This window comes from Pituophis catenifer, unplaced genomic scaffold (assembly GCF_029215685.1).
Source record: "Pituophis catenifer annectens isolate HBS135680 unplaced genomic scaffold, rPitCat1.0.hap2 SCAF_2, whole genome shotgun sequence".
NCBI lineage: Eukaryota > Metazoa > Chordata > Lepidosauria > Squamata > Colubridae > Pituophis > Pituophis catenifer.
The window spans coordinates 131596515-131624374 of NW_027256882.1; the positions used below are offsets into that span (position 1 = coordinate 131596515).

The 27860-nt window shown below is 41.7% G+C and overlaps 1 protein-coding gene across 1 annotated transcript in view; it reads left to right on the plus strand.

The window, feature by feature from the left end:
- Nucleotides 1-3485: 3485 nt before the first annotated feature.
- QRICH2 (glutamine rich 2) overlaps nucleotides 3486-27860 on the plus strand; it is a 40105-nt gene continuing 15730 nt past the window's right edge. The window contains exons 1-8 of the mRNA XM_070934411.1: nucleotides 3486-3527; nucleotides 6598-6698; nucleotides 8956-9070; nucleotides 11694-11939; nucleotides 13728-13850; nucleotides 17873-17947; nucleotides 18840-19004; nucleotides 23859-23980. Of these exons, the coding sequence (XP_070790512.1) occupies nucleotides 3486-3527; nucleotides 6598-6698; nucleotides 8956-9070; nucleotides 11694-11939; nucleotides 13728-13850; nucleotides 17873-17947; nucleotides 18840-19004; nucleotides 23859-23980 (989 nt within the window). The remainder of the gene's footprint in view (nucleotides 3528-6597; nucleotides 6699-8955; nucleotides 9071-11693; nucleotides 11940-13727; nucleotides 13851-17872; nucleotides 17948-18839; nucleotides 19005-23858; nucleotides 23981-27860) is intronic.

The window sequence follows — 27860 nt, forward strand, 5'->3', positions numbered from 1 at the left end:
CCTTATCCTGGAGCACCTGGGGTCCAGCCTGGAGCTCCTGGAGCCCAGCTTGGAGCTCCTGGGGCCCAAGCACCCTATCCTGGAGGCCAGCCTGGAGGTCCTGGAGCCCAAGGCCCTTATCCTGGGGAGGCTGGGGCCCAGCCTGGAGCTCCTGGAGCCCAACCACCCTATCCTGGGGGACCTGGGGCCCAGCCTGGAGCTCCCGGAGCCCAGCCTGGAGTTCCCGGGGCCCAAGCACCATATCCTGGAGCCCAGCCTGGAGGTCCTGGAGCCCAAGGCCCTTATCCTGGGGTACCTTGGGCCCAGCCTGGAGCTCCTGGAGCCCAAGGCCCTTATCCTGGGGGACCTGGGGCCCAGCCTGGAGCTCCTGGAGCCCAAGGCCCTTATCCTGGAGCACCTGGGGTCCAGACTGGAGTTTCCTGGGCCCAAGCACCCTATCCTGGGGCCCAGCCTGGAGGTCCTGAAGCCCAAGGCCCTTATCCTGGGGAGGCTGGGGCCCAGCCTGGAGCTCCTGGAGCCCAACCACCCTATCCTGGGGGACCTGGGGCGCAGCCTGGAGCTCCTGGAGCCCAACCACTGTATCCTGGGGCACCTGAGGCCCAGCCTGGAGGTCCTGGGGCCCAGGTCCCTTATCTGGGAGCGCCTGGGGCCCAGCCTGGAGGTCCGGGAGCTCAAGTCCTTTATCCGGGAGCCCAACCTGGAGGTCTGGGAGCCCAAGGCCCTTATCCTGGTGCACCTGGGGCTCAGCCTGGAGGTCCTGAAGCCCAACCACCCTATCCTGGGGCACCTGGGGCCCAGCCTGTTGGTTCTGGAGCCCAACCACCCTATCCTGGGGCACCTGGGGCCCAACCTGGAGCCCAACCATCCTATCCTGGAGTACTGGGAGTTCAATCTGGGGGTCCTGGAGCCCAACCGCCCTATCCTGGAGCTCCTGGGGCCCAGCCTGGAGGTCCTGGAGTTCCTGGGGCCCAAGCCCCCTATCCTGGGGCACCTGGAGCCCAGGCTCCATATCCTGAGGCAGCTGGAGCTCAAGTTCTATATCCTGAGGCTTCAGAGGCCCAACCTGGAGCTCCTGGGGCTCAACCACCCTATCCTGGGGCACCTGGAGCCTATCCTGGGGCCCAAGTTCCATATCCTGGTGTTCCATGGCCCCAGGCTGGGGTGCCTGGAGCACAGCCTGGTATTGCTGGGGCCCAACCTGGAGTTTCTGAAGGCCAACCCCCCTACCCTGGGGCACCTGGGACCCAAGTTCCATATTCTGGGATTCCAGGGGTCCAACCTGGGGCTCTTGGAGCCCAGCCTGCTGTTCCTGGGGCCGAGCCTGGAATTCCTGGAACCCAGTCCCCCTATCCTGGAGTACCTGGGCTCTATCCCGGAGCACCTGGGGCTCAAGCTCCATATCCTGGTGCTGCTGGGCCCCAACCTGGTGCTGCTGGGGCCCAACCTGGTGCTGCTGGGACTCAACCTGGTGCTGCTGGGGTCCAACCTGGTGCTCCTGGGGCCCAACCTGGTGCTCTTGGGGCCCAACCTGGTGCTCCTGGGACTGAGGCAGAGTATCTTGGTGCCCCTGGGGTTCAGCCAGTCTATCCTGGAGCTTTAGCTTGGACACAACCCGGATATCCTGGCCCCCCTGGATTCTATCCTGGAGCCCCAACTGGATCTCCTGGCCAGCCTGGAGGGCCTGGGCTCTTTCCACCTGGATATCAACCTCCTGCCTTACCTGCTGCTTCAGCAGGCCAATTGACTGTGCCACCTGTGCTAGGTGTTCGAGCTGCACCCCCATCATCTCCCCTCTTCCCCTCCACTACTCCTATGGGGTATTCTGAGACCCCCTCCTCTTCAACCAATTTGGCTCCAACTCGCTATGCGGAGACGTTAGATGCCCTGCGCTCCCTTTCACAGCTGAATGACCTCTACCAAACTCTCAGAGACCAAATCGCCATGCTGGACTACTACAAGTGTGGCCATTCTGATCTCCGCAGGCTACAGGACTTCCTCACTGATGCACGTACGGACTGCATGTGCATGTAACCCCCCTCACCTCATGTTATAATATAATTCTTTCCTTGAAGCTTATCTGATACCCCGAGAACACATGTGAAGAAGACAAGTGCAGTAACAGTGAACCTTTTGGGCTTGGCATGTCAAAAATTCAGAAAATGCCTAATTTGACTCTGCTAGCATGTCATCCCATCCTACCTCCCACCCGAAATTAAAGAAAAACAATTACCTTGCCCTGCTTCGTCTAGCCATCACAAACTGCGGCATTCAGTGGTAGGGCTGAGGCTAACCCTGAAATAGAGGCCCAGACTTTAGCCCTAGCGCCACTATTGCCATTCAAAATGGCCATGGTTGCCCCTGCAGTATGGCACTTCCTGGGATCTGCCATGCCCTGTTTACCTTACCTTACTCTTTCTGCTGATAGACCCCTGCGGCCTACGTGAGGCTGCTCCTGGTTGCACAAGGCCTTCATTCTTGAAGTGGCATTGGACAATGCTCTTCCATGGCTTCTGCAGCCTCCAGAAACCACACAAAAGCACTTTCCATTCACACAATTTTGGAGTGCTCTGGAGGTTGAGCAAGAGCATAGGTGACTTCTGGAGGGTCTGGAGACTATACAAGAGCACACACCATTCTCATGCGGCCTCCAAAAATCACACAAGAATGGGGTGTGTTTTTGAGAAACCTTGTTGGGTATTGGTAAACACTGGAATGTCCTCAAAAGTGTTGTGGCATGTCACCTTTCGCACAGATGTCATAGGTTCACCATCACTGACCTACAGATTGCTGAAGTATTTTTGAAAAGTCTGGAGATTCTCAGTCATCCAGGTCATGGTTGTCCCAAAGGTGCTTTTTCAAGAGGCAAACAGAAAGTCCAGTTGCCTCTTAAAAAAACACCTTTGGGATATTTTTGAAAAGCAAAATTGTCGTCTTCATCATCATTCCATATATTTTGTGGGAGCAGAGGGGGATGAGGTCAGCATATTTTAATCACAAGAGGCCAGGATCCTTTTGAAGGAGTGAATCTCATAGTATTGATAAAAAGGAAAGGAGCCCCCAAAACAGCTCGTCCATGCATCCTGCTTATGGGAACACCGCACTAACATTTTCTCTAAAATGGGGCCTCACAGCATAGCTTTTGTCTCATTGCCAGTCCACCACTGAAGTAATCTAAAGTCACTACCAGCCTTACTCCCATTCTCAAGGAAGGAAGGAAATTATATTTCTAGGGCTATCTAGATGAGCTGTAAGATTTAACCTGTTCTCAAATTGTAAAGAATGCTACTACTTTGAAACAGGTGGGGAGGAAACAGAACTTTGAAAAGATGGGGAATGGGATAGTGGGCCTAGGTCTGGCTGATTATATATTATTTTGTTGCAAAATCTACCTGAGCCATACTCACAGCTTTTTTCCTCCTTATTTCTCAATAGTTTATAAGACCTTTGCTACCATCCCACCTAATCTGTCAGAAAAACTTGATGCTATGCGTTCCTTGGAAGAAGACTTCAAATCTGAGAAAGAGGTGGTAAGTGGAGAAGGAGCATCAGGCGGTGAGAATGGCTGCTTTCAGATTTTCCAAGGAGATTGTGCTTTAGAAGGCTATCTAGAACATGGAAGCTGAATGACTCATTGTTTAAAGTGCTTTATTGAGTACAGATAGTCCCCAACTTACAACAGTACATTTAATGATCGTTCAAAGTTACAATGGCACTGAAAAAAGTGACGACCATTTTTCACAGTTACAACTTTTGAAGAATCCCCATAATCATGTGATTCAGATGCTTGGCAACTGGTTCATATTTATAACTATTGCTGTGTCCCAAGGTCATGTGATCACCATCTTTTGACAAGCAGAGTCAATGGGGAAGCCAGATTCACTTAGCAACCAGGTTACTAACTTACCAAGTGCAGTGATTCACTTAACAACTGTGGCAAGAAAGGTTGTCAAATGGGACAAAACTCACTCAACAAATGTCTCACTTAACAACAGAAATGTTGGGCTCAATTGTGGTAGTAAGTCGAGGACTACCTGTAATTGATGCATAATGCATTGAATTCTATTTTAAAACTAATGGGATCTTTTGTTACAATATTTTTTTAAAGGAGGTTGTATCTGTAATCAATAGTTTTCTAACCTAAATATATTATGAAGCTCCCTGTAGTTATTTTTGGCTTTATTATCCAGTCTTGAACTGTGATCCCTTTTAATGGAAGGTGAGATGTTTTTATGCTTAAATATTTGGTTTTGAGACTAAGCACAGACAGCGTTTTGCTGAATATGTCAAGTCAAATCCTGATTACTATTTGAAGACATTGCAGTGATCATCAGTTCAGGCTTTGGGTCTCTAAAAATATGGGCTGGGTTTATGACTCTATTACAGCATGTCAGAGAAAGCTACTTGTTTTTGGAGGCAGGGATTTTGTGAAAGACACCCCACCCCCTCTGCAGTGCCTCTGCCTTCTGATGTGATGTCATTCTATGCAGCCAGATGCTGCTTTTGATTACTGCTCCTTCTTTTAAAAATGAGTCCTTTTTTTTGTTATTAATCCTGTACCAGACAGCTTCTTTCAAATTTGCAATGCTCAAATAGCATTTCAGTCAGGGCAGATTAGCCAGAAATATTGGCCTAGTAGAAATTGCATGTTAAGTGACTACATGCTTTTAATAAGACCTTATACTGAGTGAGATCATAAATTCACCTAGTTTAATATTGTCTACTCCATTTGGCAGCAATTCTCAGTTTTTCCCAGCTCTGCCTGGAGGTGCCAAAAACTGAAGCTGGAATCTCCTGCATAGGTCATCTAACAACAGATCTGATTTTCGTCTTTCTTTTCTGGCTTCTGCTGTTGCCCTTGGGCATCAAGAATAAGACTGTGAGGACAGACCGCAGCTAGTCTTGCCTTGCCCAATTTTCCACTTTCTTTGCTTCCCCATTGGGCATTGCAGGTCACAGGCTATATAAAGATTCCATTTTATTCCTAATGAAAACTGTTGAGAATATTCAGCTTAAAGCCTGATTGACCTGTTTATGTTATCTGCTTTGGAGAGCTGGGTTAGTTCATCTTTGCTTTTAGCTGCTCTGATTTTGTTAGCATTCCAAGATAGCCCAGATAAGAAGCATGGCTATAATTATTAGCTCTGCCTTAATTGTAAGGTTGTGTTAATATAATTTTGCAAGCCTGAAAGTAACTCTCCCTTTCTTCACTTTACTCTCCCCCAAATTAAGGAGGTCCCTTCTGAAATGCGTACACCACCCTTCCTTCTCTCAGTCTCAAATTTTGTTTACCAGACCATTATTTAAGCTAGGGGTGTCAAACTCGTGGCCCATGGGCCAGGTGCTGGCCATGTCCACCTGCGGTTTAGCGAAGCAGAAAAAAGTAGAGATATATCACGTGACGACAGTGTGGTGCTGCAAGTTTGACACCCCTAGTTTAAGCCATAGCTCTTCCCTCTGTCTCCCAAGGTCATTCTCACTTATCATTACTGATTTATTAGATATCACAGCAAGGCTGGCATTTTTCAGTACACCACTGCAAGTAATCCATTATTCTCCCTTTGGCAAGAGATTTTGCCTGACTCCATGTCCTAGGCTTAAATAAATAAATAAGCTGATCATAACTTCCTTTACAGAGTCTCAGCATCCTGTTCCCACATCAGGGAAAGGAATCCTAGCAGTTTGTTTTCTTTTTGTGTAAAGTGAAAGCAAGCAGATTTTTGAAACTGATAATACTTCAAGGGGTGGGAATGGACATTGATTGGATTATGAGATGAGATTAGGCATTTCTTCTGGTTGGTCAGTCACCTCAAGGAAAAGAGAAAGAACACTGGCTGACTCTTGGCAGACAATTGCAGATTGGTTCCAAACTTTGGGGAGCTGCAAAAAACTACTTTTATGGAAGTGTTGTAGCTTCAGTCTAGCAGAATTGGAAGCATGTGATTCTAATTTGTAGTTAAGCATTTTGCATGTATTTGAACTGTTGGGCATTCTAGAATAGGTCACCATCATCCTTTACTCATTGGATATCCTCCCAGATGGCTAGGAATAAATTCCTTTGTTGACTAGCAGTTCTAAGAATTGTAATCCAACATATTTACAGGTTGTCAGGCTGAAGGCTGTAGAACAGTTATACTCTGTGGAGCTGTGCAGTGCATTGGTTCTGATTCAGAGGAAGTATTTTGAAACACACTGGAACATGAACACAGTATCAGTCAGAAATTTATTAAAGCAGCTCTGGGACTCTTCCAAGTTCATGCTGCTGCTGCTACAGAAAAACCTCACTCGCAGTCCAGCAATCCTGCACAACTCCTTTAATAAATCATAGACAGATGCTGAGATCTGAAAGCATCTCTTTTAGATCAAATCCAAAGCTTTGCCCAACCTATAATATTTCTTTTATTTCTACATAGGCAAACTGAGTCTATGAGGGGTCTGATCCATTTATCTGCCTCAAGGCCTCTTAGCTTCAATAAAGAAAGCTGTGCTGTCCCTTTTCTCCCACAGGATGTTTTATTCTATACAGGAGTTTTGTAATTCCAGTTGTTTGTGGCAAACCTGACTTCTAAAAATTACTTTTCTTTCCATTTGTGATTCTAGTTAAGGAGGATTCAGAATGCAATTGAAGGAGAATTGCCGGGAGAAGAAGTAGAGAAAATAGAGGGAGCTAATCAGATCACCTTGCAAGTAGGTTATCTCAGGTAAAAGACTAGAAATCAGTAGAACAGCTGATATTGCTGATGGGCCAAGCATGTTTGTTTCATTGATGCTTTTAAGATTTTGCTAAATATAGTAATGACAGACAATCTATCATATGCATATTGTACGTGCTATTGGAAGAAAGGAAAAGAGATCTTTATTCTGAAAAACTCTGTAAGAAAATATTAAAAGGTTACAAAAGTACATGGCAGACCTCAACCTAATTATCATTTCCAAGGAAGTGAATGACTTTTTAAATTAAAGTGCACAAAGCGGTTTCAAACTTAATTTGATGCTTTGTTGCCAATTTGGGGCAGAGATGCTTTGAATTAGTCTTGATGCTTGGTGCTCCCTGGACAAGTCCCTCAAGTTTTCTTGGCAAGATTTCAGAAGTGGCTTGCCATTGCCTCCTTGCTAGGACTAAGAGAGAGTGATTGGCCAAAGATCTTTCAGCTGACTTTGTGCCTCAGGCAGGACTAGTCTCCTGGTTTCTAGCCTGTAGTCTTAATCACTATATTATCTGTCTCTCTCAATTGCCAAATATTCTGATGTCATATTTCTTTGGTTGTTTTTTTTTGGTGCGGGGGGGGGGGGGAGGAGGGATTTATTGTTTTTCCTATGGCTTTTCTGACTGCTACAAACAGAAAAGCCCTGTCTAGCAGAGATTTCAATTCCATTCACTAGAAAACATATATTAATGATTTTTTTAAAAAAAAATCTATAATTTTTTCTCGAAAGATGTTGGAAATGGTCTCCCTTTCAGTTGCCTTTTCAAAATCAGCCAAAATAAAACCTATGGTCAATGCCTCATGATGCTGGTTGCAAGGGTGCTCACAGGGTCAAAATAATCAAATGGGGATCACTCAATTGATTCTCCACCAAGAGTTTTGGTTGTGTAGCCACAATTACTATTAGGATTTTTTTGACACATTCTCTTGTAGGAAGTGATGCGTAAGCAATGTTTCTGTAGTGTAATTTTTAGCATTATCGATTGATGGTACCAAAGCAGCATTTTAAACATTTCCATGCTGTCCTTCATTATAAGAATTCAGTGTTGCTCACATATTTGAAAATAGACTAAATATAGCAGGTTAGTTACAAAACTGTTAGTATATCTTGAAGAGTGTGAAAATGAATTTGAATATGTGATCGGCCTGTGCTTTTGTTGTAATACACAAATGGGCTTTCTGATTGAAGTATTGTGCTAGAAAATGGGAGATCACGAGTTCTAGTCCTGGCTTAGGCATGGAAACCAACTGGATGTTGAGGAAAAATAGTAGAAGAGAACATTTATTTTTACAAAATAAGAGTGGTACATTACAGTGGTCTATTGTGATGTGTGAACTCAACTATTCTAACTGCTCTTTCTCATTTAAAGGCACATTCTATAAGGGTTTGAAAAAAATGAAAGTTATCTGTTGGAGAGGGGGGATTTGGAGCCAGGTCTGGAAAATAGCTGAGATCAGCAAGGGAATTTTTCTTCCAGTCACAACAAGGAGCTGGTTTTCTTGCTTGGTACCCTTCCTGAATTAAAGCCCCAAACCTAGATTATGAAATTCATAGATGTTGCTCACTCCATTTTCAGAGCAACATGTAACTGAGCAAAAAAGTGGCATGTTATTATGCAGTTTTGACTAATTGAGTTGTATGATATATTCAGGGACAATGCAAAAATGCTTTTATTAAAAACCATGCATTTTACCAAGAAGATCTGGTTACACAATATCTGCTATCACAAGTAGTTATGGCATGAGCAATAACTCCCTCTCTCTTGGCCCCCAAATGGGAAGAACTGTGGTGGTCAGCTTGTACCATGTGGCTCTTGTAGCCAGGTGCTTATCACAGTAGTGGGTGTTTTGCTATGGGGAATTGATTCCTGTGATATAGTTGTAGAAGCAAAAGATTTTAAAAAATGAAGAAGGGTTTCTGACTCAAAGCCTGTGGAGGTACTATTTAATCCAGTTTCTAACCTGAAGATGACCTGCCCTGCTCACTTGCCCTCGCAGTTTTATAGGAAGCATTTTGCATTTCCAGGTGGACACCACTAAACCCTTAAAGACACCTCCATCCTATTTGCAGGGAACCTCAAGAAAAGGGGAGAATAAGGCAAATTTGCTGTTGTACCCTTGCTTCAAGATTACATTTGGAAACCATGTATTAGTTTTTATAGCAGACAAAGTACACATATATGTCATATGCTCCCAAAAAAAAATTTTATTTGCTGAGTGACACTTCTTTTTTGTTGGTTTTGTGGTGCAGAGCAACGGTGCATGATATAGAGAAAGAGCTAAAGGAGCTGAGACAGAAACAAGATATGGGGAAAGCCAAATTGGAGCAGTCGATGACAGACAATGCCTATTACCTCCAGGAGCAGGTCAGCAAATGAACTCAGGATGTGTTGAGATCAGAATGTCTTTAGCTAATCTAAACAACAACAACAAAGAACCCAAGTAACTAGGAAAATGTGTGTGTATGGAAAACTGCTGTATCCTTTCTAGAATTTATATTTATTCCTACGCATTATGGACAAATCCTTTGTTAATGAAAATGTGTTGAATTAGTTGATGACATTTCTAGCTAGTGACCAGAATGTTGAACTTGCAAGCTAATAAATGAGTCAGGAGTATGGACAAAACTCACAATGTTGTCCACACATTCACAGTGAGAAGCTTTTGAAATATAAGCAGGAGATTAAGTAACACTCACAAAAAGTCAGCTTGAGAGCCAATCTATGATTTGAAAACCAAGGCTTTCCCAAGTTTGATGTTTCATCTCTTGCTTTACCTTTATGTAGGCACCATGGTCAGTTTTCAGAGTTACTGATTTCCTGAATGCTTAATTTAGTAATTGACTTGTATGCACTGCCTGACCATACCCAGAGATTTAAATCAAGTTCTGTTTGAGAAGTTAAAAGTCTGAAATGTGTAGGAGTAACTACAGTTTGAAAAAAGCATTACAGTGCTTTGATATTATCTTCCTTTATTCCTGGCCATCAACAGCCCCTGCAATTTTTCCTAATTTATGGGGTTTGCAGAGATGGTTTTCCAATGGAAAATGAATGGATGGCACAAGTTCAAGCAATTCTAAATAAGACCTGAATGAAGCAAAGCTGTCTCTATTTCAGGAACAATGATTTTCAGCTCAGCATTCCTCTTGCAATTAACAATTAACTAATAGTAGCAAGATATAGGAATAACGAAACTTTCCTGGTGATTAGCTCACTAGATTCATTTTTTTCAGCTCATCTTCAACATGCCCAAAGTCTCATTACATTATGGGTAACTTCTAACTTTCTTGTATTGAGAGATGTGGCTCAGAATCAGCTCCTGGAATTGGGAGCCCTCCATGAGTTTGTAACTTGTACTATCAGGAGGTTGAAAAGTGGTAGAAGTGACAACTGATGGAAATAGGCAAATTCTGGGAAGGGTCAGCAAAGGGGGGATTTTATTTTTATAATAATTTAAAGAAATTGGCACAGCTTTCCCTCCTTTAATCACTGGGCTGGCATTTAACTTTACAGGATTACAATCATACAGAAAACAAAGTTTATCATATGGGTCCTTGCCTTTTTTTCTGCTTCAGAAAGAAACATCTAGCTAGAGTGTTACGATTGTTCCTGCCCACCTAGTCTGCCCTTGGTTGCCTTGCAGAGCCTTTATTTCTTGATTTAGAACCATACCCATGGAGTTATTCCTTGAACGAGCTTTTGATCTGCAGCTATTAGCAGGAGGATAATCTTTAGCTCCCAGTTGATTAAATGCTTCATTTGCTAATTTCTGCATATCAAAGAAACAAGAAGCAGGCATTTTGTTCCTGCTTGTTGGCAAAACATACTGATTTGTTACAGCTAGTGCCTCCAATTTGGCACTCTCCAAATGGTGTTAGCCAGTGATTCTCAACTTTTTCTTCATCACAGACCCCCTTTAAATACCTGTTGCTGCCTTGGACCACTAAACACAACATTTCAAGCCCTTCTGGACCCCCTATGACAACATTGCAGCCTCCCAGGGGTCCACAGAAAACCACTGGTGTAGGCTATGACTCCTATTAACCTTAGCCCTCAAGGGAAGTGGACATTGTTGTCCAGTCTATCTGGAGAGTGCCACGTTGAGGCTATCCTTTAGCTATTCAGTTCAATCTGATGTGGAACCCCTATTTCCCCCCCACTAATATAGTGGAAAAATTGCTTACTTTATAACACATGTATTTGCAGCCAGCCACGATGACACCCAAATGATGAAACATGTATTCATCATTTGGGTGTCATTGTGGCTGACTGCAAATGCCTATGGGAGAAGACCTTTTAAACAGAGTCAAGGTCTGAAAGATCTTTCTAGTTGCTCTCAAAACTATTTTTGCTCAGGTTCCACATTATTGTAGTGGAAGTGGGGAAGGGTTCAGCAGCAGCAGCAGACCTTTTCTTCCCTGCACTAAGTCCTAAATCACTCCCCAAAGCTCTTTCTATTATTTCCTATTACTCCCATGGACAAAATATGTGTGGGGAACTCTCATTAACATCAGTGGAAACTACCTTTTGGAGTTGGGATTTAGTTTCAGGGAAGTTCTAGAAACTTTTAAAATGATTATTGACATATTCAACATTATTATAAGGCATCTGAATTCTACCATTATAAGGTTATTTGATAGATAGATAGATAGATAGATAGATAGATAGATAGATAGATAGATAGATTTATCGCAGCTTTGCTTTAATGGGCCAGTCTAGATGGTATCCTCCAATTTAGTGTCCTGGAACTAACAATGTTGGAACTCACTTCCACCCCCACCCCCCATGAAAAAACTCCTATTGTGCATGTCCCAAGTCTGTGGACTCTGGCCATTACAGATCCAACTAAAATAAAGTCACGAAGCCAAGGAATACTGATTCAGCCCAACAAATTAAAACAGCTTGTTCCTGTCACCACTATATGTTAGAGATGAAAACTAGGATTTCCTTTTCAAGAAACCAAACTCCTGCTTTTCTCACTTGCTCACAGTTAGACAAGCTTAGATCTGTCATAGAGAACATGATGTCCTCCTCGTCAACTTTGCTGTCCATGAGCATGCCACCCATCCCAGAGTCTGGTGCAGCTCAAGTCCAAGGCACGTGTGCAGCCTGCAGCTTAGATGTCAGTGAGAAGGTTAGCCAGTTGTTCAAGCGCTACGAGCAGCTGCAGGACTCAGTCAACAACTTCATGTTGAGGCAGGCAGAAAGCAAAACGAAGAAACCCAAGCAACGCCAGGTAAGGCCAGAGAGAAGATAGCTCAGACTGCTCTTCTTTTCAGTTTTCAACTGGATAGCTTTGGAAACTGCCCACTCAGATGAGATGGGTGGTGTGGAAATTTAATCAATTAAAACCAAGAACACGGTAATCCTCTGCAAGATGGACAAGTATGGATATGCTTTGGGGCACAGTTTGGATAGGGAGGCCTAACCTGTTGGAACTTTGTAAAGGTATGGATGATCTGTCTAGCTCAGTATTGCCTGGTAGTGTTTTCTAAGAGTGCCAAATATAGGTATTTGCCAGCTGTTCCTGGAGAAGCCAGGAACTGAATCTGGGAGCTTTTGTGTGCAGAACATAGTCTCTCCCTCTGAGCTTTATCACAACCTTTTACCCCAACGATAGTGGCTGCATGCTTGCTAGTGGGGAGGGAAATGTTTTGCAGATTCATATAACTTTCAGATCACATTATTTACTGACTTGGTCAATACATCATGCTAAGATAACTTTTTAAAACAATGATTTCTTAATAAATCTCAGCCATGGCTGTACTAGTGAGGCTTTCTAAGTACTTTCTCCCTTTGAGGCTTTTTCAAGCAGTCACAAGTTCAACATATTGCAAGTTTTCTTGTGTGTGGGAAATGGAAGCAGATCTGTTTTAAACATACTTCGTATTTCATGACAATAGCACAACAACTGCAATATTGTTGATATAGAAATTACCTTTGGTAGTTTTAGAAAGAGGAACTATAAATATCATACTCTGCCTAATGATTGTCTTCCTGTTTCAGGAGGTTTTAATATTTTACCCCCTGAAACTAGCAGGTTCCCAACTTCCCAAAATTGCTTTCTAAGAATCATTTAATGTAAGCCTGGCCAAGCACATAACTTACGTTGCATCATGAAGTTCAGTAAGATTGTTGGTATTCGGAATTGCAGCCTATCTCCTATAGTACTCCATTAGTAATGCTTTACTTTGCTTTTGTTCCATTGATTTGTCTGCTATTTTATCTTTAATTTAAAATAGCTGAAGAAATTATGGCACAAATTTCAACCTTATACAAGATTTCTGGTTTTGTTCTAAAAGAGTATCAGTCTTTTAGAACTATGTGCAGACACGTCTGTTCAAGCGGCCAATTTCAAGGTCACAGGGCTTTGTTTTGTTTGAATTTTTTTGTGAACTTCTTTTTTACTCTCTTGTTGAATGCAGGGACCCCAGTCTGACATAATTACTTTTAGTATTATGTGCTTCTTGAACTTGGATGTTGGCAGAGCATTTAACAATGGAGTTTCCCTCAGTTTCAGATTAATGTGATTTTTAGATTGTCACATATAAATCTAAGCCTAAAAGAGAATAAGTAGTACCCAAAGAGCATGTCAGTGTACTAGATATGAATCTATCTTTCATTACTATGTCAAGGGTAATCCCATTTTGTTTCTTCCACCCTTTTAATGGGAAGTCAGAATATATCAGTATATAACAGCTGATTGCTGTAAGTAAAAGTAAACCAGGGCCCAGGTTGTAGACAATGTCTGTGCCTGTTATATAATAAAGATCCATTTATATTATTCCACATATATCCTGAGTTTATTTTATTATAGTCTAATAAAATATCTTCTGCTGACTTTTAGAGCAAACTTTCTTTGCAGGATTCCTATTTGTCATGAGGAGATGGATCGAGCTTTCATTATTTACTCCAAGTTGCCCAAAGGCAGCAGCTTGAATTCTGAAAAGTAGAACAGGAGGGTTAATAAAACTGTCACTTTTTTTTTTTGTTAACTTTAGTATTCATGCTTTTTTCCAATCAGGATGAAGAGGTGCTTAACCAAATCCAGAGTACTATCCTGCAAGTCCAAGAAGATTGTGAGAAGCTGAATGCCACTACTGGCAATCTTGTTGAAGATCATCACCAGAAACAGAAAGAGATCAGTGTATGTAACTTTGAGTCAAAGTTAGCAGGTGGGATCAAAAAAATGGGAAGAAGTTCTTGGAAACTGTTCTGAATGCAATGGATATCAATTCTGTTTTTGATCAGGATTGTTGTCCTTGCTGTATAATAAGGCGTAAAGTAGTTATTAGCCAAAATGGCCCAGAAAGAAGGAATAGTAGATAACCTGTGGTCCATAGGGTCATTGTTTCAGAGATATTTCTTTATCTAAACAGAGAAACAGAATATAGATAATCCTTGACTTTTGACCACAAAATTTCTGTTGCTAAGTGAGACATTAGTTAAGTGAGTTTTGCCCCATTTTCTGACCTTTCTTGCCACAGTTGTTAAGTGAATCACTGTAGTTGTTAAGTTAGTAACACAAATTGTTAAGTGAATCTGGCTTTCCCATTGATTTTGCTTATCAGAACATCACAAAAAGTGATCACATGATCCCAGGACACTGCAACCGTCGTAAATATGAGGCAATTGCCAAGCATCTAAATTTTAGTCACATAACCGTGGGGATGATGTAATGGTTGTAAGTGTGAAAAATTGTTGCAAGTCACTTTTTTCAGTGCCGTCGTAACTTCAAACAGTCTCTAAATGAACATTTGTAAGTCAAGGGCTACCTGTAACCACAAGCAGTTAACTTTCCTTGTAGGAAGCTGGCAGGCAATGTTGGAAAGGATGATACGTGGCCACAGTTTACCATGGATGCATGGCAGCATAGCAGTGCGTGAGCACTGAAGTGACTACAAGTTTGCCAAATTTCAGTCCCATGGGAATCATGGATCCTGGATTTTGGATGTATTTTTTAATTAAGCCCATTTAAGATACAATGATTCAAAAACTGTTGCCTTATGACAGTTTTGCCCAAATGAAGTTTATAAACTTCAGAAATGAGAGTTTTAGTTGTATTGTAGATAACTTGTGACCCATTGGGTCATTCTTTCAGAACTATTTCCTTACCAGTTTCCTCGGTGTCTTCAACAATGACAGAACTAACGTACTGCCATGACTGGAAAAGTTGGGATACAAAGATGTACCTGCCTTGAAAATAACCCATGTTGAACTATATAACACTGTCAAACATCAGCAAAGCAAATGTCCTATGAAATTTTGTCATACACTGTCATACACTGTTTTATGATAATTTTTATGACAGGAAATGTTTTATAGGAATTTGCCAAAGTTCAGTTCCATGGGAATCATAACTCATTCTGTAAATTAACACATTTGAGGTATCTTGGTTCAAAAACTGTTGCCCTATGATGTGCTATTTCACCCAGTTAATGATCATGGGAGGAGAGTTTTAATAGTATATAGATAGATGTAAATATTAACGCATGAAGTTCTTGTCTCTTTATAGCTTTGTTTTTGTTGCAGAAAAATAAAGTTCTTACATACATGTGGCTAGTATTTAAGGGCATATGGTATACCTAAGTGCAGTATAAGTATAAGCAGTATAAGTAAGCAATGGTATAAACTAAAAGCAAAAGACAACAATTATTAAAACATTTAATCCCAAAGTGACTACAATTGAAATCAGTATTGAGCCACTGAAAGAAAAGAAGCATTTTAAATCTGAGGAGACTGAAAGCCAAACATAGTATAAGGGGGAGTCAAACCCAAAGAGTAAGAGCTATATGTGAGACAGCTCCTCTGACCCGAGGGAAAACTAAGTGCCCCTGAATACACAATTGAACTAAGCACACAGAAGCAAGAATTGTTACCAAGTTGTTCAAATAAGTAGGTGTTCCTATACACACAGCCTGGAAAATCAGCACCAGCTGTTTAAACTTTTAATGCTTCTGAAGACCTAGCCAATGTAAATATTGGTGGAAGGAAGAAATAAAGGTGACTCCAGGGAGGTCCAAGACCACATGGGCTGCCTTATTCTGGACCTGAACCAAAGGGCAGAGAGTAGATTCTGAAAGATCAGCCAAAAAGCTGTTGCAATTATTCAAATGAGACACCACTAAGGCATGCAGCAAATGCTTAGGGGAAAATGGATGGAATTCTGGATACTCATAAGATGAAAGTAACAAGATTTTGTAATTGTATTGATGAAACATCGCTAAGAAGTCCAGATCTTATATACCATCAGAGACATCAGACCCTGGCAGTCTCAAAAAGTGAAAGGCAGAAGAAAGGATGGTCAGGGTGAAAAAACAATAAGCTCAGCCTTGTCCAAATTTAATTTACGTTGGGGAGAACACATCCAGCTGGACATTTCAGGCACTTGGAGAGGCAAGACCACAATAGATTGTCCATGCCAAGACTCAGGTTGAGGAATACACCTGGATGTTACCAGCAGGATAGCTAAACTGTAAAGAAGAAATTAAAACAAAGTATCAGAAATGAACAAAATTGGACCTAGGACCACACTCTGAGGGACACTCACTGATAAAGGAAAGGATTGAAAACCCAAGAAAGAAATAACAGAAAAAATGTGATGGGAAATAGAAGACTGTAAGTGCCCAATTCAGGTTCAGTGAAGTCAAAGTAGATATTAAACTTTTGTGATGAAAGGTGTCAGATGCCACAAATAAAAATGCCAGGACAAATACTATTGTGGGTTTGCCTTTGCTACCAGCAATAATAGACAACTCATGTCAATGCCAATTTGATGTACTGATCTGCTTCAATGAAATTATTTTTTGACTGAGAGGACAGAAGGACAGCGAGATTATCTTATATAATAACATTAGACACAACATAACAAGATAGTTTTGATTTGAATCCATATAAGATTAGAGTTAGGGTTAAGTTAATCATTCACTCTATGCTTGACTAGCAGCTTTTTTTTCTTTTTGATGGGATTAGATTAAACATGTCATATCCAGTAGGGGTCATGACCTGATGACACCAGAATCACATGAATGTTCTTTACTTCAGTGACATCACTGGTTAAACATAACCCTTTTAAAATTAGTGTACACTATAATCACTAATAGGATATGAAAGATATAAACTGTTAGGGCATCCTGAAACCATTTTGGCTACATCTTGAGTACCTGGAGAAGAGTAGGACCTGCTTACTACTTGAATGGGGAAACCACTAGGGGATTTTAAAACTATGTTATGGATCTGCCCCTGGATCCCTCTCCGGACGCGAGTTCAGAAGAGGAGGGTGAGTTTGAGTCAGCAGAGGAAAGCGCGGAGCCGAGTATTGGTCAGGATCAGGGCTCGGGAAGTGCTAGCCTGATGGAGCAGCCTCAGCTGACGAACCTCAGTCTCAGGCTGAGTGAGGTGAGCCACAGTTTTGCAGCAAGATGGCCAGAAGGCTGCAAGCAAAGACTGGGAGCAGTGGCCACCAATTAGCAATGAGGAGGAAGTGGAATCCACACCTCCTGATCCAAGGACACATAGAGCAGAGAAGAGATAGGCACAACACTAGTCAGCTAGACTACTCATGAGGAGGCAACTTTATCTCTCATGAAGGACTGTACTGGTATTGCCTTCTTAATCCTGCCCTGAGGACTTGAGTGTTCCTTCAGCAATGTGCCTATTTCTGTGCCTTGTGTGCTCATGCTGTATATCCTGACTCGTTCGACTCGTGGACTGCTTTCCTGGACTTTGTGTGTTCCCATTGGACTCAGTTACCCAGTGACTCTTGCCGTGCTGAACTCGAAATCTGGAGCTGTGCAATGGGGGTACATTCCAAGGACTTGTTTGGGGGAGTGGTGGAATAAACAACTGTAGACTCTTATTGTATGTGCATGGGGGGGAGTGGGGGGAGCACAAACTAGGAGACGACTAGGAAGTTGAAAAAACATCCTGAAAGAAGGAAATGGCAAACCCAGTTCCATAAGCAACAGGGATGTATCCCTTACATCAACCATAGGATGTTAATGTATCTTTTTTATATGATAGAATATAGGCAACATCTAAGCCTACGGAAATAGGGAAGATCTGCTTACAGATTGTTTGTAAAGATAGTGGTGATGATAAATTTAACAGGAACTGGAGTTTTTATTTTGGTAACAACGTCATTTCGTTTTGCTTTGTGTTCTCTTAAAGGCATTGTACAAATCACTGGAGAAACTGGAAAATGAAAAAGTTGACAAAGATTCCCTAGAGACCGAAATCCATGTGGTAAGCAGTTTGACTTACTGACATACAATGGATATACCATCCTTAGAGAACCATGGATAGATACTCTTGAGAAAGTTTTATTTACAAATGGAGCCTGTGGGGCAGTCACAAATAGCAAGCTTACTCTCTGTTTTAAATGGTGATCCTGATACAAGTAATCCTTGAGTTACAATGGCAACTAGGACTGGTATTTCCATTCCTAAGTGATGTGGATGTACAGTGCGGTGTTATGTGACTGCATCACTTGGTGATGGTAATCCCTGCAGTCCCCAGTTGCTGCTGTCCAGCAGGGATGTGAACTGTTAAGCAAGCACCTCCTCACAACTTTCTGCTGGCTTCCAACAATCAAAGTCAGTTGGGAAGCCTGCAGGAGGTTGCAAGTTTTAGGTGGTTTGAAAGCCAGCTGGCAGGCAGGTAAATGGCTGCTACTGGGTTGGAAAGAAAGAAAGGAATGGCCAGGGAGGTGCAGCACAAGTGCAGTGGGGCTTGGGGTGACTGCTGCTGGGTGGAAGAGGGTTTGTGTGGATGCATTAATAGGGTGGCGTGGCATGAGCATGTCAGAACTTGGGATGGCTGTGGCTGGGTACAGAAGGTGCATGAAGGCATGCGAATGGTGGGGAGGAGCATGAGCATAGCAGGGCTTGAAATGGGGTTGCTAGGAGAGTCTAGCTCTGCCTTTCATGCAGCGCCATCATAACTTTGCATGGTTATTGAATGAGTGGTTATTAACTGAGGACTACTTGCATTTACCATCCTTTGAGATTGGGTCAGGTAGGAGTAGTGCTATTTTGGACTTTCATGTAATTTGTGGCTCTGGAGGGCAGAAGAGGGAGAGTTCCTCAGATATCAATGAGACTAAAGATCTATCGCTGTCCTTTCTCTTCATTTTCAGAAAGCAGATAAGACTGCCCTTGCGGCAAAGGTCAGTCGCACCCAGTTTGATGCCACCACAGAACAGCTACATAAGATGATGCAGGAACTACTAAATAAGATGGTTGGGCAGGAACAAGACTGGCAGAAAATGCTAGACAAACTCTTGATTGAAATGGACTCCAAGGTAAGCAAGATGTATCCTTCTTAGCCATTTGCAATCCTGTCAGCAGAAGAACTACTTGTGCTAGTGGTCCATATTGTGATGTGCAGGGAGGCTGCTAAGCACCTTAGGAAAATGTTGGTCCTTTTCTCCTTGGCCAGGAACATGTATAGATGGTAGAATTCATCACTTGTATTTTCCCCTATAACTTGAAGCACATTATGTCTGCATTCTGACTTCTAGCTTGTTTTTGGACACAGTGAAAAAATTTTTTTGATCTAAAGAACACTAACCCACACGTCTCTTCCCCAAGCTCATATTTCCCAGATGCACTGAGAATTAACATCTCTGGCTGGGAATTTGAGGATTTGGCTTCACTTCCACTAAAGAGTAGGAAGCTGAAAGAGGTTGTAAACAAACAAATGAAAATTATGAGCCCTCTAGTTTCCTCCAATTATTCAGCTAACCCTGCCATATGAGCTATGACAAGAAAGGGGGGAAATAGATCCTTTTCTCTGGTGGCAAAGAAGGCTCTGCAGGGAGATCTCCTCAGTGCCTATGCTTTTATTGTGTAGGCAACAAATCAAGACTATTATTTTCCTGTCTTTTGCTTCATTTACATTGTTATTTTTATTCTTTCTTCAGCTCCAATTGCTTATCCTGTTTCTACAAAAATAATAAGAAGAAAGTATTAATTTTATTACTATTTATGAGGCTTCATTGAAAATTTTTCTATCATAAACTACTTGGAGCCTGGAAAGACAGGAATAGTAGAATAAAAAGAATAGCTTTATAGGAACAATTCCGCTACTGTTTTCCATGCTTCTTTGCATGGAATGTTTCTGGAACTAATTCTATCAGCCTTTCCCTCTACTTCCTTGTAGGAGAAGGCTTTCTTACAGAAAATACGACCCCAGCGTAAATAAGTAATATAAAGAAATGCAAGGCACAGGAGCAAAAATTTAATGAAATCACAATCTAGAAAAAAAGTAAAAGAATTAAGAACCCCTTGTGGTATGAACACTAAGGAAAAACTGTATAGAAACAAATCAACCACGTATTTATTATTCATGTATTAATTAATTAAACTTATTGTACTGCCAACTACCAAAGTCCCTTGGTAGTTTATAGTAAGCCGTAACATTGAAATTAAAATTCAAGACAGTAGGAAAAGCTAGCAATAACAATTAAAAGCAATTTACAAGGTGTATTTAGGCTGTTTTTGAAAGGAAGCAAAGCTGTTAGGTCCCATAATCCAGGAGAGAATGTGTTCCAGAGAATGGAGGGGCTAGAGAGAAGACTAAGACTAAGACTAAGACTAAGCAATTGTAGATGAACTTCCAAAATAATCTCTGGGAGTGGATAGGGCTGGGGAATTTTGTAGAGGTGTTTCCTCAGAGAGGCTGGAACTGAATCATATACCGGTTTAAAGATAATAAGATAATAATACCCCTTCACACTTCACCCAAAGGCAAATTGATAGACAGTCCAATGTCATTAACACAGGTATAATGTGGTTCTTTTGAGTTTCTTCCCGACAGATTTGGCTGGTGAGTGCTGAACCAGTCGAAGTTTCTAGGATAGATACAAAAGCAGCCACACACACAGTACGTCACAGGGATCAAACTTGGATGTTATTAATATGTGTCATTTTAAGGGTGAATTTGGTGTATCAACCAAAATTGGTACATCAGCCAAAGCTAATGAAAGGTGCTATTCATTCTTGCCTCAGACTAGAAAACTAAGGTGGTTCGACCACCCTCTGAACCTGTAACTCTGGACCCAGTTTTAGTTTATTACTGTCCATTATCCAGCCATTATCAACTATAGGCATGGATGCAAGGGAGCCTGATTATTACCTAAAGATGGTACAGAGAAAAAGGATATCATCCACATAGATATAACACCCAGCTCCAGATTTCATGATTATCTCCCCGGCAAATTCATATTGATAATAGCACTGCAGGCTGAATGAAGTCCTGAGAGACACTTGTTTCAAGGAGCAACTGTTTCCAGGCGACATAATCTACCCAATGGAACTATTGTAGACGATTGCAATAATTCCTATTCACTTATCTGTAATGATGTTTAATGCCAGTCTAGGTGTCTTCTTTTGGACAATACTGCATTCTTTTCTTGAAATAAATGAAACAAGCTTCAGCCTGTGTAGCAGTGAAAGCATTACCTGAATATGTGGGGGAAGAATCATACCGATGATAAATCTCCACTTATGCAAGTCAAACTAAGGACCTAAACAAAGTCCAACAGTTAATTTCTTCACAGTTTTATATCAGCAAGCCTCAAGGAAAAAATGTATAATAAATACCGTACCTAGTCCATACCTAAGAAAGTTTTCCTGAAAAGGATCAGAAATCCACCACTGACACAGCAGAAAAGTAAGGAAAGGAATGAGATCCAGATTTGATAAATGTAAAGGTCTGACATAACTGATGTTAAAGAATCAGCTTCCCATATACTGGTATGTGCACAAGAAAATAGCAGACAGTTGCATTAGATAAGGATTCTCCCAGTTCAGGAGAGCCTGTTTAACTTGTTAGATAAATCTTTCCTGTAACCATTTGCTGATCCCAGGCACAAAAGTTTAGGCTGATGTCTTTTATTTTTCTATGCAGGCCCTAAATAGAAGCCAGTTAACTGTTTCTGGGCTAATATTACATGTCCTAATCATGCAAATGGATATACACATATCTGTTATGCTATTGTGTTGGGAGTTGAGTTAGGCAATGTTACTTTAAGTTAGGCAGTGTTACTAAAGGCAGGAAATAAGAGAAAAGTAAAAATAGTCTACTTAAAGGCATTTTATACCAAGAGCATTCATTATATCTTTCTGTACTTTTCTATATTTGAGAAACATCTTTGCTTTTAGCTATTCATTCATCATCTTTTTTCCCTTTTAAATCATGGATAAGTCTTTCAAGCTTATAAAATATACATGGCAATGGCTGCCTGCTGATTTTTATGATGGGGAAAAAAAGCCATGTTACATTGTTTTATCTTCATGCTGACATGGCACCAGCAGAGGGAATGTTCTTTAAAGAACCAAGCCTATAGAGAGAACAGCACCAGATTTGTATTGCCACACAATACAAAGAACAGGGTGCCAGCAGAACAGCAGATGTCTTCCTTTCTGTTTGCTGAATGTGTTTGAAGTCTTCCTGCTTTTGATTTTAACCCACTCCATAAGTGCTTCACTTTTCCCAAATGCCAAATTCTACAGCCTAGGAGCTATTGCTGGCTTGTCCTCTATTAGGGAATAGTGATTGCCAAGACCTAATGCTTACATTAGCTCCCAGACCTCTTATATTTGCCTGTGGGCTTTTTGACATCACTGCTGTTTCCACTGCCTAGTCCCTTAAGAGAGATTTGAAGATGATCCACAACCATCTTCTGTTCTACAAGCTTGGCAATGTTGAAATAAAAATCAGAGTGTCTGTCTTAAGCTGCCGGTCTTGTGATAACCTATCCTACATGCAAAAAGGGAATAAAGTACTTTGCTTCATTCCCTTTCCATGTTCTTCCTAACCTGTGCAAAATATATCCTAGTGGTTTCAATGAGAAGAAGTTAATGGTAATCAATTCTGTTGGTTAATTATGTTGTGTGTGAAGCGTTACCTTCTGTCTACAGGTAGTCCTAGATTACAACAGTAATTGGAGCTGGAACTGTTGCTAAACAGTGCAGTTGAAAAGCATGATGTCATATGACCATGTCACTTAACCACAGCAGTTAACAGCAATTCTGGTTGCTGTTGTTAAACAAGGATTACATGGCTCATTAAATGAGGATCTCATGTGTGATCGCAACTTCTGACTTCCTGCCAGCTTCCCAATTGGACTTTGCTTGTGGGAATCTGGCAGGAAATGCAATCACATGGCCTCATCTTGTTGCAATGTCTGGAACTCTAAGGAGTTGTTGTAAGTCTCCTTTGTTCAGTCTCATTGTAACTTTAAATGGTTGCTTAAAATGTGATTGTAAAGCTGATTCCATCAGCTTCTAGTCAGTTTGACTGAATGACTTCTGGTCCCAATGTTTTGCATGCATACCCAGATGCAGGTAGTCCTTGATTTATGATCACAATTGAGCCTAAAATTTCTATTGCTCACTGAGACAGTTATTAAGTGAGTTTTGCCCCATTTTATGACTTTTCTTACCACAGTTAAGTGAATCACTGCAGTTGTTAAGTTAGTAACACAGTTATTAATTGAATCTAGCTTCCCCAGATTGACTTTGCTTGTCAGAAGGTCACAAAAAGTGATGACATGACCCCAGGACATTGCAACCATCATAAATATGAGTCAGTTGCCAAGTTGTCTGAATTTCACTTTCAGAATAAATTATGCAAAGAGCAGAAAAAGAGTAAGATGAGGAGAAAAATCTTTCCTTCTCTGCTTTCTGTAGGCCATGCTTGATTCTCTATGTCTCAACCATGTTTTCTTACAGCTGCCCTTTTCCCGAAGCTGAGAAATTTCAAATATTCCAGCCTTTTCTCATGAGGATGGAGATAGAGTCCCATTATTGTTTTATTCTTTTTCCAACTCAACTGCATATTTCTTCAAACCTTCTACTCCATGCTTGAACTTTGCCCCTGCATTGGAAGTAAAACTCTTCCTTTGCATATCAAACAAATATCCAGTACTGTTAACTCCTTGAAAGCAAAAATATTGTTGCTACGTGATGAGTTAATAGGTACCTATAGGTACATATTTCAGGAAAGAGAAATGGCCCACATTACTTTTTGGATTCTCCTGAAGTGAGGTTAATAGGTCCCTGTGAGTCTGTATTGCATATAGTGTGACAGTTAATCCAGCCTTGGTCTCAGTGTCTTGAGCCCCAGAATCTCTGAATTTTTTTCTGAACAGCTGGACCGCTTGGAACTGGATCCATTCAGGCAGCAGCTGGAGGATCGTTGGAAAGATATTCGGAAACAGTTGAAGCAAAGGGTTCCACAAGATGAAGGGGATGAGGCTGCAGGGATCAGAAGGTAAGAGAGGCTAGAGAAAGACAGCTGTAGCATTAAGAAAGCCCAGTACAAGAATGGGCAGATGTTCAGTGGCAACAGCCGTCAACCTTGACTTCCTATCCTAAACTTGTGGTACGGTTAAAAATAAGAAGAGAAAATGCATATGTGGGTCTTTGAATGCAGCCTGTAATCCCTGATACCACATACATTAGCCAAAATGCGCTTTACTTGAGGAGAATGTCAATGTGCTGAATCATCATTTACATTTCCCTTCAGCATCTCCAAGTACCTGGCATATTTTGAGAAAATTAAAGTAAGCTCTCCATTTCCACTGCAGTCCAACAACAAAAATAGAGCTTTTACAGAAAATGTAAATATTTCCAAGCCACCGCCATGAACTTTTATACCTCCCCCACCAAAAAACACCAGTTTGGGGGGTTAATGTTTGGAATTGATGCTGATAGGAAACCTCAGGTTTATAGGTAAGTTTTGGAAACCATCCCAGAATAAAATATCAAAATCAAGAGCCTTGATAGTACAAGGGTTTAGTGCACCCTGTTATTAACACAGCTGCCTGCAATTTCTGCTGGTTCGAATCTCTCCAAGGCTCAAGGTTGACTCAGCCTTCCATCCTTTCTAAGGTAGGTGAAATGAGGACCCAGTTTGTGGGGGCAATAAGCTGACTTTGTATAAAATATACAAAAGAATGAAGGCTATTGCTTAAAGCATTGTAAGCCGCCCTGAGTCTCCGGAGAAGGGCGGCATATAAATCAAATTAAAAAAAAAAAAAAAAAAAAATAGAGGCAACCATCTTCCATTTGGTGTTCGAGAAAAACTGCAGGGATATGTTCACATAATCAGGAATTGAGCTTTATTTGAAAGAGAATACACTTTTCTTTACTAACAAGTATGACAGCCAGACACATGTTACTCTCAAAACTGGAGCTACTGAACACTTATCTGAACTCTTACTTGCTTTCCCAGACCTTCACCTAGTCAATACAGGTAATCCTTGACTTACGACCATTCCTTTAAAAACCATTCAAAGTTACAAAAACACTGAAAAAAGCAACTTATGATTGGTCCTTGCACTTAGTGACCATTACAGTGTGCCTTTGGCCACATGATCAAAATTCAGATTCTTGGCAGCCGTTATGTATTTATAAATTTATGATGATTGCAGTATCCCGGGGTTCCGTGATGGCCGTTTGCGATCATCCCAGTAGGTTTCAGTCAAGCAAAGTCAATGAGGGAAGCCAGATTTACTTAATGACCATGGCAAAAAGGTTGTAAAATTGAGCGTGACTCATTTAACAATTGCTTAGCAACCAAAGTTCTGGTCCCAATTGTGGTCATAAATTGAGGAATACCTACAGTCCTTTCCTTTAGAATGGCAAGCTGCAACCACGCTGTTGCATCACCAGAGGGCACTTGTGCTTTGTGTGACCTACTGGCACAGCTTATTGACAAGGGAGAGAGGAGGGGGAAGCTGCTATGAATGTGATTACTTTAGCAGTGCAAATCAGCAATTCCTGCTACATACTGTTAGGTAATAATACACCAAGCACTCCTATGCTAAGTGTCCATTGAATAAGATGCAGCAGAATCTCTTTGTCTAGCTATCTTGGCATCCCAGGAGTTGTCCTGCCTGTCCTGGTGTCTTGCTTTGAAAATCCTTTAATTAAATCAGAGAGTGATTATATGTGAAGGCATGAAGAAATAAGATGCAAACATGGGGGGAGGCACTGGCTGCCAAGAAGCATGTTTTCCTTGGACTTTGGGGGAGGGGGTGTTTCTCTTGAGGACCCTTTTCAGAGAAAAAGGAGGCTTAGCAAGTCTTCTGCTCACTTCATGCAGCACTGGGGACAGTGCCAGTTCCTGAGTCAGGGTCCCACATCCCAGACCTGAACATATCGTGAGGCTTTAGGTGAAGGTATGTCATGTTTGGGATAGGAAGATCACCATAGCAATCTTATTTCCTCAGAAAGAACCTGCAAGGCAGTGGTGCAGTGGATAAGTCGGCCTTCAGTGAAAGGGAGGGGAAAAAGGAAAGAAAATGCAAATGAAAGTGAATATATGTGTCCCAGGATAATGTTGCAGGATCCAATCTGGGTCGGTCACTGGGACCAGAAGGTTTGTTTTACAAGCTTTTGGACTCATGCAGGAGCCCATTTTCAGGGAACTTCTCTGTATCACAGAAAAGTTCCCCGAAGATGGGCTTCAGCACGAGTCTAAAAGTTCGGAAGACAAACCTTTTGGTCCTGGTGACTGACCCAGATTGGATCCTGGAAAGAAAACAGATATGGACTAAGCGCAGCTGGTGCAGTGCGGAGGGAAAGACCCCTCTTTGTTTTGTCAAAGCAAACTTTGAAAGTCCACAAGAACAGTTGCTTTCACACGAAGTTGTGAGAAGTCTATTATTAGACTTTGCCAGCCCACCCGAAGGAATGATGGGAGCTGAAATCCAATCTGAGGGGGTGGACACCAGGAGGGTGAAGGGTGATGTAGTTTGACTATTTTGGAAATCTCTTTGCTCCCAAACAGCAAGAATGAGCTGAGAGCTGGGTCTAGGATAGGCAACCTGTGGCCTCCCCAAGGTTACTAAACTCCAACTCCCACATTCTTCCCAAGTGGCCATGCTGGGAGAGCGCCTGGGAGTTGGTCAGTAGCATCTGGGCAGCTACAATTTCCCCAGAACTAGAGGAGATGATCAGTTTAACACATGGTGCCCCTATCAGTTTTAATAGCTGGTAATGCCGTGGATCGTTGGTACTAGGGCCTTTGGAGTGGATCAAACATTATGTAGAAAGAGATGGAAGAAAGCTAGTTATCTCATTCACTGCTTTTGAGGCAGGAAGGAAAAAGCACCCCACACAGCTTTCCCATAAAGATCTGTTCTGGCGTTCTCCAAATTGAAGAGAAAAAACTCCTCCTTGTTTTGGAGAGGGAAATTCTCTCTCTCTCCCTTTTTCCTTTTCTGAGCACAAACAAACCATCATCATACTTCAGATCATCTTTCCATTCATGAAACCCTTTTGCAATCTCTCCTTAATCAAATGTAATTGGATGATGCTATTTTATCTGCAGCTCACTGGCTCTGGAGATAAGATAGTCCTCAACTTACCACTTAGCAAACATCTGAAGTTACAACAGACACCCCATCCCCATCCTCAAAAAAGGAACTTACGACCTGATTTTGAAGTTCTGACATTTCTCTCTTCCTTGTGGTCATGGGGATCGCATTTTGGGCACTTGGCAACCTTCCCATAGTTACAGCCATTTGCAGCACCCCACAGTCACATGACCACAATCTATGATGGTTTTTTCCATAAACTGGTGTTTACTTCCAGTTGCCAGCAAAAACCGAGCTTTAAGGAACACTTTACTTTACAATGGCACATTTGCTTAACAACCACTGCCAAAAGTGGTAAAAATGGATCCTGTCACATGGTGACCCACTTTAAAACCATCATGACTTATGAACGTAATGGCTAAGCTCAGCTAGGGTCATAAGTGAAGGACTATGTGTACAGTGGCCAGATTTTTCCATCCTTTCAGGGACATCTTTTATTCTCCCTCATAGTAACTGTATTTACCCATGATGCACAGCCTGAGCCTCTTGTACCAGATTTCTTCCCTCTAAAGTCTTCTTGTGGTCCCCCAATCCCTTTCAAAATTACTATTGAAATTTTTAAGATTGCAAGAGGGGGGAATTATTAAATGCACGGAGAGTAATCTTATTAACTGCGTTTAACTAATTGAATAAAATATAATTTTAAGTCAAATGTAGCTCTTGTTCCAGCCCCGCTTTGTTTCTTTGTCTTGCCTTCTCCTCTTTGAATATGCTGTAATTCCTGATACTGCAGCAAATTCAGAGTTCAACACTCCCCGGGGGCATTTT